This window comes from Anopheles coustani, chromosome 3 (genome assembly GCF_943734705.1).
Source record: "Anopheles coustani chromosome 3, idAnoCousDA_361_x.2, whole genome shotgun sequence".
NCBI classification, from domain to species: domain Eukaryota; kingdom Metazoa; phylum Arthropoda; class Insecta; order Diptera; family Culicidae; genus Anopheles; species Anopheles coustani.
Window position 1 is genome coordinate 17,435,476 of NC_071288.1, and position 12,516 is coordinate 17,447,991.

General features: G+C 44.8%; 1 protein-coding gene across 1 annotated transcript; it reads right to left on the reverse strand.

The window, feature by feature from the left end:
- Positions 1 to 9,442: 9,442 nt before the first annotated feature.
- On the reverse strand, positions 9,443 to 11,171 carry LOC131272131 (uncharacterized). Its single transcript, XM_058273772.1, has 2 exons — positions 10,872 to 11,171; positions 9,443 to 10,801 (listed from the first exon to the last, which is right to left on the reverse strand). The coding sequence occupies exons 1-2, from the start codon at positions 11,054 to 11,056 to the stop codon at positions 9,658 to 9,660; spliced, it is 1,329 nt and encodes a 442-aa protein (XP_058129755.1). The 5' UTR covers positions 11,057 to 11,171; the 3' UTR covers positions 9,443 to 9,657.
- Positions 11,172 to 12,516: the final 1,345 nt, after the last annotated feature.

The window sequence follows — 12,516 nt, forward strand, 5'->3', positions numbered from 1 at the left end:
TATTGCATTCAAAGTGTTACAAAAACCAATGGGGGACATAAAGTATGAGAGAGGAAACGGGAGGAAAGAAATGCCGATAAAAAAAAATAACGCAAACTGTTCCAATAAATCTGATAAAGATGAATAAAAATCAAATCCCAGCGAGACGTTATTTCTAATGGAAATGGGGATTGGTGTCGGGATGGAGTTTTCCTTTTTTCTAGGTTTTTTTTTGCTTTTGCCCACCACCAGAAAGACTTTTCCACCCGTGCCCCAGCGCTGTGTGTCAATGATAAATGTCACGCCGGGGCAGGAGTGTGCACCGCGTCGTCCTCGCGAGCAGCCGCCCCAGGAAGTGTCGGACGGGATGACAAACCTTATCTCGCCCGCGTCTGATAATCTTCTCCGTTTCGGGTGACCGGACGAGCCGGATGACCGGTCCGGATTCACCAAAATCCGGTTGTGACAGGCCGGACAGCAGCAGCCGGGGGCTTAACTTTGCCAACCAAGGACAGGTAACGGCGTTTCCGTTTTCGAGTCGGAAAGACGATGAGATACTGGGGAGAGTATTTCCTTTTTTCTTTTTCGTTGGCTCATTGGTAGCTAGCATCTCACTCGCTCGGAAAATCCCACCCTCATCGAAGGCCTGTCCGTCACAGCCGGATATCCTAGCGCGCTTCCTGAACACGACCATTCCCACCGAGTTGAGTTCGGCGCCGGGGGAAGAGAGAGGGATGAGGGAAAAAAGCCCCCGACATGTTCTGCCTTTGTTTTAGGATCAGATTGTCTGCGTGGAACCGAAACGCGGAAAAGTCTGGCTTCATCAGCCCGCTCCCCACCAGCAACGGGAAACGGATCACTCTCACCCCGACCCCGAGACTTCAATGCGAAACGTCTACGATCGGAGCCTCGGAACGGCACAACATAAACACGGTCCACTCCAAAAGCCGGCCCACCGTTTGTTTCCCTCTCAAATGCCAGACTCAGCTTTGATCCCACGGTCACATGACCTCTCCGCCGTGTCACCGGAGATACTATTTCAATCTCATCACTTCCACTCCACTTCCCGCGCGTCAGCATACCGACGTCGGACGGCCGGGTCGTGCCATGCCATGTCATACTGTGAGCCTAAGCTTCCGGGTCGGCCAGGCATCGTAGAGAAATGGCAATAATCTGCCCCAAAACTGTGTCGCCGGTTCCGTGCGTTGCGTTCGTTGTGCTTTTGTTTTAGATTTTTCCCATTTTTTTTTTTTTTTTTTTGTTGAATTCATCTAAGTCCCCATACCACCAGTTTGGTTCCCTTTGGGTTTGTTCCGTTATCTTTCACTTGACGTGTAGTTTCACCGCGTGTGCCCCAACCGGAACTGTGGCCTGACAGATGACAGCCGGGTTGGCGGAAAGCGACGGTGCGATCAAACGAGCGCACGGGCACACAAACGCACCCGAACGTCAAACGTCAGGTTCGTCACGTTCAGGTTGCTCATGTTTTCCCCGTCCGCCATCTTTTTGCTAACTCCATCACGACATCTTGGGGCAAAAAATAACGTAAAAATGGTAAAGTGAAAAGTCGGGCACGAATCGAATGTCGAACCACTTCTCGAACATTTGGTCCCCATACACACACACACACAGCCAGACACACAAACGTAGGATGTTGTTGCTCTGGCTGCTCGCGTCATAAAAACAGCTGACACAATGCATCCAAGCAATCGCGTTTGACAGGCTGCGCTTTGGGAAAATAAAGTCCTGCCGTACTTTGTTGGGCACAAGCAGGGTTTTCGGTTCGGTTGGGGTTTTTTTCCCACCCACTTTTCCCCTTCCAACCGTGCCTGCAGAAGTCTGCAGTCTGCAATCGTGTTTGACAGCGTTTGGTGACCTTTCGGAGCGGTAGAATAATTTATGCAACCAGAAAGTATCCGAACCGAAACGGGGTGCCGGGGGAAGCACGATGGCCCCCGTTGGCTTAAAAGTTTTATGATTTGTTTCATTCGGGTGTTTCTTCTTTCTTTCTCTTTCCCTCTATCTTTCCTTACTTCTCGTTGGTTGTTGCTTTGGGGAAAAATCCCTCGAGTGAAACCGGGTCCCTGAAGCTGCATTGACAAATGTTTCGAATGAAAAATCTTAAACACAATCCTATCCGGGCGTCAGTTGCAACAGCCGTTTGGAAAGGGTTTCAACTGTGCAACAGCTTGTGGAAGTTTTCTGGGACCTGGGGAGTTGATATTCGACTTCTTAAATGGGTCAAAGAAGGGGCAAGGATGGTGCAGCTCAATTTACTGGACGGAATAAATAGACTCTGAGCAGCATTTCCACCTTTTGCGTTAGAAATTAGGATGGTTTTCTAGCGACATCAAATTTTAAGTACATGTACTTAAACTAATTGCTAGAAAATTTTTGAAAAAAAGCGGTGAGGGTTGAATATGAGTAGGAACGATTTACACTTTTTTGAGACTCAAATATATCGATTTCATATCTCTCAACGTCCTCGTTTCGAGATGATTGCATACGGAGGCCCGTGCGCTTAACCGTGGTGGAATTAAGTTAAAATTCTAGACACAAATTCTCAGCTCAACGCCTACGTCGTCTGAAAAGAGTGTGAGTTTCCTGCCATCAGGCTGGGCAGCTCGGATGGCTAGAAAATATCGATTACCGCGTCCCTGGCTAATGTTCTATTAACATGCGGCCCGAAAGCACAGAAACTCGTCCTGCTGACCGAGACCGCTTCGCTTCGATTGTGCTGAACGTATTCCGTAGGTGGCCTGAAACTATCCACCGAACCTGCACATGCCATGCGTATGGTACGCCTCTTCCCGAAAACAACCTCGATATCGGTTTCGTAATTCCATCCTCGAGGCGATCGGATGATAGCATCCTTCGAGCGGCGTCGTCCGTAGCCCGTCGTCCGGTCAGTCCTCATGCAACAGTTAGTCGACCGAAATCGGGGTGACTACCCACGGCGAGGGAGCTTGAAGGTCGTGAGAAGACCTACTCCTGCTGCCCGAGCAACAGTTGCGTCGATGCCTACGACTCCATCCATCGTCGGTGGCTTCGGTAGCAACTGGTAGCCCAGTTGGCCATCGCCATCATCATCACCCGATTGTTGGTCAGTTTCCGTTTCCACAGTTCAATAATTTGATAAGCAAACTTTGCCGTCCGACTACCGTTTCCAAACGAGTCGTTCGAGATTCGAGTACTCTCGGTCCAGAGGGGAAGCTCTCGAGGAGAGGATTGAAAATTGCCATCCATATCCACACCCCTTGCGCCCGTCCGGTTCGTGGACCTTTTCAAGGCCCTTTTCCACCCCTTGAGCCAGAATATTTAAAACGAAATCCTTTTCCCCTTTTCTAGCTCAATTTCATCCACCAGAAGACCCTCTCTGGGAGCCTGTCCAACGCCTGGAATGTGTATGTGTGGTTTGTACTCTATTCACCCACCAACTAAGCAAACAAAAATCGAACAATTAATGTCCCAGGAGGTTTCCCGGCTGTTGGCAGACGACTTTTTGACGACGACGGAGGATACGTAATACGGAAATTTGACAGCCGAAGCAAAGCGCCAACGCTTGCCAAAATGTTAATGGCCCAGTTTTTTTTTACATTTCCCTCCGGGCCCCAATTCCCGTCACTTTAAAATAACACGTGGTACAGAGGAGGAAAAAACGTCCTGTCACCGTGGGTGATCCCATTATTTTATCGCCACCATTGACAGCGTCGGCTCATGGTGCATTGAATATAAATGTCATTTCTAAACCGATTCACCGTTGAATCACGACAATCCCCGGTGGCATCTGCCTCGTTTTCCTCTTTTTCCGGGCCCGAGAAAATTGGGCCAACCCGTTGGGGCGAGACGCGGTGGCGAGGCGAGCTGTCAAAAGTCATCAGATCCGTAGGCTTGCATCATCACATTGTTGCCACATTGTCGATTGACTCGTCCATCTTCCGGCGCCATACCTGGCCCGTTGGCCACTCACCCGAATCGAATTTGTACAGGGTTGGTGTAGATATTTGCAGAAAATTGCACCGAACTTGTTTCAAAATTATAGAAGCGATTTTTCGAGAATTTCAATAACAACAATAGCAAACATTTCTATTTGAAATTCACATTTAAGTCATCCTTAGGCAAACAAGCAGCCATACAAATTGAGAAATATTTGTTATTGATTTTATAGTTTTTTTCAGTTTGTGTTTCAAGTCTGTAGTTTGATAATAAAATATATTAGAGAAATAGGAATGTATCAAAATCTTTTTCATGCAAATATGTTCCATTTGGACAGTTATAACAAAAATCGTATTATTTAAAGTTGCAAATGTTACATTCGCTGGTGTTCGTTTAACCATCATCATATACGCCACTGTTATGGATCACCCCGGGACACGTCAAATGCAATGGTGCGAAGGTTTTCCTCCGTTCAAATCTTGGCTTCATATTATAACGGAGATTTATCGCTTCTTCTGACAATGTTTGAATAAAATATTATCATACGCACCGACACCGACCGATCACATACCATTATGCGATGCGACCGTTACACACACTCACACACCGTGATGGTTCTTGGAAAAATATCCTCCTTCCCCACAACAGCGTGGCTCATCGTTTGAGAAGATTTCCGAAGTCGTTCGAGGAAAAGCGTATTCCTGCGAACTGCCGCTACTGATGGTTGACTGAGGTTATGGTGAGTATGGGTTGGTGTGAGATGAAGAGAAGGAGAGAGCACAACAAAACTTTGCATGAAAAGCTTCAAAACCTCAACCGCACGCATCGGGAGACGATCGGCCAACAACAATTTTCATTCCCATCCGGGGAAACCACGGCGAGGGTGGTAGCGTTCCGGGGGGGGGGGGGGGGGGGGGGGGACACGTGTGTGGAAAGTGTCGAAAGATAAAATTTTGATAGATCGTCCGTCCAACCACCGGTTGGGTTTCAGTGTGCACAATGCCGGGCGGGCGTTGGGTGTTCCTAATAGAAAATCGCTACATCCTTGAAGCTTCAAGAATTGAGCGATAACTTAGGCAGGAGGAAAAAAAAGGAAACCGGTAAGAGGTAAGCGGCAGAAAAGCCAAGTGAGAGGCCAAAAATGAAAGAACGCACCCTTACAACGGTCCTTATTTCTACCTCCGATACCAAAACACCCACACACACAGGCACTGACCGGCAGGGGGTTGACCATAGGAACAGCATGTGAAAAGCTACGGCAAAGTCCGGCGATAAGTCCTTGAGATAAAGGTTACCTTGATGAAGTTCTGTGCGTCCCTAGGAAAACCTCCCTGCCGGCGAAACTTTGTAGCCGAAAGGATTGCGAAAAATGAATTATGCATTAAATTTACACCTTTCCGCTAGCAGGAAGCTTCTCCTCCGCTCTCTCTCTCTCTTCGGGAAACATGTGGAGCTTCCTTCGGAGGGTGGGAGAGCTGATGTCCGGAATAAAGTTCGAACCTATCTTTCCGGTGAGTTGCGATGTGCCCTGCCTGTGGGTGGGGTTCGAGGGAACATTATTAGTTCGATAAATATTTGGACAACTTTATGCGGTCCAGGTACGGGGATGGAGCAGGGTAGAGGGGTGGGCAAGGGCTGGGAAAAATATCACCAGTGGGCTGCAACGTCCAGGTGGAACGATGGAAGAGAAAACGAACGATGGTACAGGATGGTATCATTTGGAAGAAATTAGAGCATCGATTAGACCGGGAACCAGGAACTCGATGGACTGCAAGCCAAGTGCTAGCGCTCCGGAGCGAACCCGGAAGTGTGTCTGTGGGCACGTGTGTGTGTTTTGGTGGTGAATATAACGAAGATTTAGAGGCCCGAAGGAGCACCACGTGGGAGCCACGATGGATGGGCCAGTCGGGTACGTCCAGCGTCCTCGGGACGACGAGCAGGTGGTAACTTTTTCCACAAACATACGTGCGTGTTGCGGTTGATTAAACGGGCTGGTCTCGAGAGTGTTGTCGCTCCCTCGATCCCCACGGTGGAACGATGGTTCGCCAGCGCCGCAAGTTGATACGCTTTCCTCGTGTCGATTCCTTTGGAGTGGCAGCACTTCCGGGCGTGCAAATGTTTACCCTTCAACCTCACAAGGGTGTGTGAATTAGGGATTTTTAGATGATTCTTTCCCCCCATCGATAGCAGCGTCTCTAGTCGCCCCATCCAGCAGAAGCATTCCTCTGGCCCTAGTTTAGGTCAGATTCCGGTTCTGTCAAAGGAGGAAAAAAATCGTCCAAACGAATAAAGGATCCCATTACCCATTCACTGCGGTAATTGAGCCCATCGGTGCTGTAATGACCGCTTCACATTTACCCCATTTTCACTTCACTGGGCCAATCAACCATTTGCGGGTTCGAGCAACGGTTCATTTTTGTGTTTTCATATATATATATATATATTTTTTGCCCTGCCATAAACACCATTAGCATGATTCATTTAAGCACATTTAAGGACAACGCAATCGGAAACAAAGACCGGACGCCATGGGGCTCTGACCGCGCTATCAAGAGTCAGCTGAAAGCGCCATTTTGCTTCGCAGCGGTAACAAATGAGCTGTAAAGTGAGGCATTTAATCGAGGAATTAATTGACAGTTTGCTGATCAATAAACCATTAATGAAGCATCGCTATTTAATGTCGTTTGTCATCGCTGATTGCACCGGAGGTTTATGTGTTTATGTGTGTGTGTGTGATGTGCATGTGTGTGTGTTTGTGAGTATATGATACGCTTGATGGAATGTTTGCGTTTACCATGTTGAAAAATAGTTGGAAACTAATCTAACTGCTCTTACCTTTGTCATGGGTTGTTCGAAAACCATTTCAACACGGTTCTACTGAATTTTAGAAAATAATAAAATATCTGCTCCTTTTGTAACGATCGAACTGTATCCATTACAAAATGTATCCATTATGAAATAACATTTCGCTAGCCGTTTTAGGGAAAAGTGTTTTGAAATAACAACCACCAAACCACGAGCATATTGTTTTCGTTACTGAACATAAACCCACGTTTCCGAAAGCGCACAAAATGCATTTTATTCCATGTACATGTTGCATACAACAAACAGAATAACAGCCGAGCAAACATGCGTCCATGGATGCATTTTCTAATGAAGACCTGTTGGTTACATGATGTCCGATTTTCCGTATGGCCTCAAACAACAATGGTTTTCGTAGAAATTTTCCTTTAAACAGAACAATTTCGAAAAGTTTTAAGTATAACAAACAAACAAAAATATTCAATGCGTCCATTTTTTTTATAAAAGATAAATATTACATGATGTCCGATTTTCCGTATGACCTCAAACAACAATGGTTTTCGTAGAAATTTTCCTTTTAACTGAACAATTTCGAAAAGTTTTAAGTATAACAAACAGAAATATTCAATGCATAATTTTTTTGTATTAAAGACAAATACTACATGATGTCCGATTTTCCGTATGGCTTCAAGTAACAACGGTTTTCGCAGAAATTTTCCAATTAACTGGACAATGTCGAAAATTTTTATCCATTTTCGATCCAACAAATTGTTTGGCTGTACTAGCATGGATAAGCTAAATGTATCATTTTATTTAACTGAAAAAAATATCTGTACAAAGCTAACATTTCCAATTCTTGAACAGGTTTCCGTTCATCCTATCGATATCAATTAAACTAGGGTTTTAAAATGACCGAACTCGTAAGAAGACGTCCGATGCAACGAACACGCGATCATAAACAAGCGGCAGCACATAAATCGCTAACGCGCTATAATTTATGACCTAGTTTGCAAATTCTTTCGAGACTTGCGGAGAAACCGGGCGGAAGACGAGCTGGGAATGGGCGAAGCCGTGCTGGATTCGATTCGCTTCACACCAGTGGCGGACGGAAATCACACTCCAATTAATTTCCCGCGAGACCCAACCCCCCATCCGCACCCGGCCCCGCCTGACGAGTGTTGTGCGTGCTCCAAATCAAAATTAACGTGTAAAACGATGACATGTGAGAAGGCACACGGGGCGCCCGATGGTGTTATCAGGAAGCTGACGCGCAACCAACCGTTACACACAGCCTGCACACTTCGGCCGCGGCGCTTCCGGTCATTATTACACCGAGGAAGTTCACGCTGGAATTCGCGCTCCGCCACTGAACCGGAACCGAAAGATTAGCCTCCAACAAGTGTGTGTGTGTGTGTGTGTGTGTGTGGAGAGACGGACTTGTGTGATGGCCCACAGACACAACCGTGCGCAACCCGGAACGACCGTTCTTCCGGTAGGTGTTTGCGGGCCTCACCGTCCTGACCGGAAGGAAGTATGGTCGGTATCTCAATTTCCTGCAGCTCAATTGTCGTGCGGTTTGCGATCACCTGCGTGCCGAATACTGTCGATTGTCGCGCCCCGTGGATTTATGAGAGGCGTTTAAGCTTCGCCATAAATCATCCACTACATTCCACTCAGGGAGAATGGCGCAGGGTAGTTGCATTGTGGGGCGGATGAATGCTGCCAGATGCGAGGGTTGGTTTTGATGGTTGCGTACGCGGTAGCTCGGCATATATTTTTTTTTTTCTATCGTTTTCCGTGTCCAAAAGGAAGCAAAACGAGTCTATCTAATCTCCGAAGCCATGCCGGGTGTGGTGGTTTGGCTCGTCCAACTTTTAAAAACGCAAATGAAGACTTTGAACCCGCACAAACTCCAAATTGTGGTCGGTAGGTCGTGCGGCTCTTAGTAAAATGAAAATGAAAAGTGTCACGACATGGGCGGGGGGGTGAAGAATAACATGGTTTTTCCTGCGCTCGGTAGCGGTGGTGGAGGCTTGGTTGGAATAAATCATGTTAATATGAATTTATTGCGGGTAATGTATGCAATTTGTGGAACCCTTTCCGACGAATGAAAACTACGGTCGGGACAGCATGGTACAGCGTTTCTTTTTCTCTTTAGTTGTCGGTTACTGGTGATAAACTTTCACAATACGACACAGTTTCAGAACAGTAGTGATTGCTGTAGGTTTCCTATGTCCTTTTTTTATTAAACAGATCGAACAATGTATCGAGCTTACATCGAATGATGGTTGAAAAATTATAACAGCCATTTTTCGAAAGTATGCGATATGCTTAATTACTACATTCTGAGGAACGTGGCTGTTTTTCCTCTTGCATTTTTGTTACCATTAGTGTGCAGGCACGAATACAATTGATTTATCTCTCATTTGCTATTAATTAAACATTTCCTTCACATTGTGTTTCAGAACACATTTATCACACGCCTTTCGTACACGAATATAAAGACTGTTGAAAGTTTTCGTTCGTTTATGCTATAGATAACTATTTTGCTATGGTATTTACAACTAGAATAATTGAAGAACGGTTTTTAGTACTAGGGCAATTTGTGATATTAAACTATGGAAATATGGATTATCGATGGAATAAAGTTCTTGCCCGGATACATACATTCGAAATTAAAACTATCAATGCAATATACAAAAATCATAATACCAAAAAGGGTGAATTAAAAGGTTATGATTAACAAATATCTTTATTCCAATAAACATAAAGCATGTCCAGAAAACAGTTTTACTGTGTTAAAGCCTAAAAGTACTGCCTTCAGCAGACGTACGATAAATTCATTAATTTTAACTGTATAAATTCGTTCGTAAAATTCCCCGAGCTGTACGGAGTATAAATTCGCCATAGAAAATAGATTGGGTATCAAAGATGAATTAGTCAATTAATAAAATCAAAATAACCTTTGCTGCTTGCGTGCCGCAAAACTCCCACAAGCCTCTTGTCGACCTCCTCTCCGCCGCAAACTCTTGTTAAACGAGCCATTTCCGAGGAAGAAATATCTCGCGCAAATTCATTCGACAGTTGCTCACATTCGTCCTCCGGACACATCATCCATGGCAGGAAGTGCAACGTTACCACGACGCCGTAAAGTGCGTGTCGTTGAAAGTGGTTCAAAAATGGTTCAAAACGATACGAATCCAACGAAGGATCGTCCAGATTAACCTTTAGAATGGAAGCAAGGGATTTTAGCATTGTGCTGTGGTATTCTTCCACCAGTTCATCCCAACAACGCTCGCGTAGTTCCTGCGTCATACTCATGTACATGAAAAAAGTAAGATCGATTACGGGGGTGGCGTATCGGTTTTCTTGAAAATCAAACATTTTCAATGCCGTTGGATTCCCATCAGTGTCCACGCGGAACAGCACATTGTTTCGATTGTAGTCGCCATGAAGAATCACCGAAAATACCTCATCTCGTTTCAGCAAATTTTGCATCAGACGTATGGGAGTCGTTCCGTAGATTTTGCGGAACCGTTGAAAGTCTGCTTTGAAACTCTCCGTGTCAAGCTGTTCCGGATGGGCGTCCAAATAGCGATAAAGCCGATCGACTCCTAGCTTGAACAGCACATCGTAACTGGTGAACATTTTATCACCATGAATGAAATCTAATGGAACGATTCCGTTGATTAAATCATCTAAACGTGGATCTCCACGGATACGCATGGCATAGGTACAGGCGTGGAATGACGCGATATTGCGCATCATCAGACGCAAATGGTCTTCCTCCAGATTGATCCTTGGACCCGCAATGTAACCCAGAGGGGATATGTCTTCCAGGACGAGAATCGTCTCATACTGGTCGCTGTAGCTGGGAAAATGTCCAGATGCACCGAAATACACTTTCGGACACCAGTCCGGGGAAATTTCCAAGTCGGAAGCTTCGATCAGCTCCCGAAACACCGGCAACACCTTCGTGTAGATGTAGATTTCGTTCGTGAATTGGATCTTGCTTAAGGATGCCTCGCGGAATTCATCGCTGCCCTTCATCACTTTTACCATTAAATTTAACGTGCGCTCGTCACTGCAAATGAAGGTTTCATGTTAGAAAGCTGCACACCATGTAGATGCAACTCCATTTCTTTGCTACTCACCTTCCATCTTGGCTTTGATAACGAAATGAGAGCTTGTGGATAGTAGACATGAATCCATCGAGATGATCTGGAGTGCTTAGGTTTACCACGGAAAAATTTCCCTTGCTGTCCAACTCCGGGGTTTCCCGTAGGATCTTCGCCGGCAATTCGGTTGTGAGGAACGCGATTTTGCGATCGTTTTCCATGTTTATTAGGAACGTCGTTGATAGGGAATGCAGAACGATACCGTCACTCGTTGTCTTTACTCAACGAAGCTGGGCAGATAACATAATGGGAGTTAAATTGCGTCAATTGCTTCGAATCATCCAGAAACCGGTGATAACGTCATGTTTACAAAATGATACGAGAAAATGAAGATTTCAATGTTTACAAACATTGGGTTAATGTCAAATTCAAAATCAAGGTACATAGATTCAAGACAACTGAAAAGTAAAGAGACCTTGATTTGCAATTTAGGTAAAAAATGTAAATTTGCAAATAACTGTTTAGTTTCTAAATCGAATTTACCATCTAACCTTTCAAACGAATGGTCTATTCATCTTCAGGTCATCGAACTAGAACAATCACGACTTTCCATAGCCATTTTTAACCGCTGTTTTTGAAAAGTTTATTTCGCCTGAATTTTGGGAGCGAATTCGCCCCAAAACCGAGCGGCGAAAATGTTGAGCTAGAGGTGGGTAAGTCGAACCTGAACTTGTGAATAAAACAGCTCTGAGCTCCATTCTGGTACCTGTTGCTGCAATCTGAAGCTAGATACATTATATCAGCCATGATTGGTCACGGTGTCGTACTTTTTGGAAGAAATATATAATCATTTCAATATTTCAATATTAATATAAATTAATTTAACTGGTAACGCTGTGATATTTATTCTTGTAACAAAATAAAGGTCACTGTTCTCGGAATAAACTCGGGTAAATCAGTTAGTTTCTGAATATTTCTCAAAAAGGGCTATTCGTGTTGTTTGAATTTATTTAGAAGAAGATTGCCACTAAACAAACTTAATCTTGTGAACAGCAGCTGAACAAACTCAAAGAAGGCAAGAGTACTTCAACATTTATTTGCGGTTTCCGTACGTTACATAATTCTTGTTGGGCTTTTTAAAATCGTTTCCGAATAAAACACAATTATTGAATTTTTGTCAACTATATTTTCACTAATATAAGATGCTATTCTTGCTTCAGAAAGTGTTGCCTGTTCCGGTTGGTAATGATGGCTGATTAATGGTTTTTAGATGTGTGATGAACACGACCGCTAAGCGGATTAAATCCCTCCTCCGAAATACCGATTTCCAATCGTCTCGTCCAGCTCGTCGACCGTGTCGCGTAAATCGGTGGCCAAGGGGTTTAATTCAACTGCAGCTTTTTAGTTACAATATACACGAAATTTGTTTATCTGCAATCGCATAAACCACCGGGATCAAAATTGTAATTGCAGCCGTTGCCAATCAGTATCGATAATGGTTAAAAGTTTAGACCAATAGAACACATTTTGCATTAGCACTATCCCGTTTTGCTACTCATCACGGTTTCTTTTGTTTCTTGTTGCAACAAATTGCCAATTTACTAGCGATGCCCAACCGGGCACGCCAAATCCGATGGCGTCAACGCCAGAGGTTCCAATAACCCACCCGTTTGACTTCTGC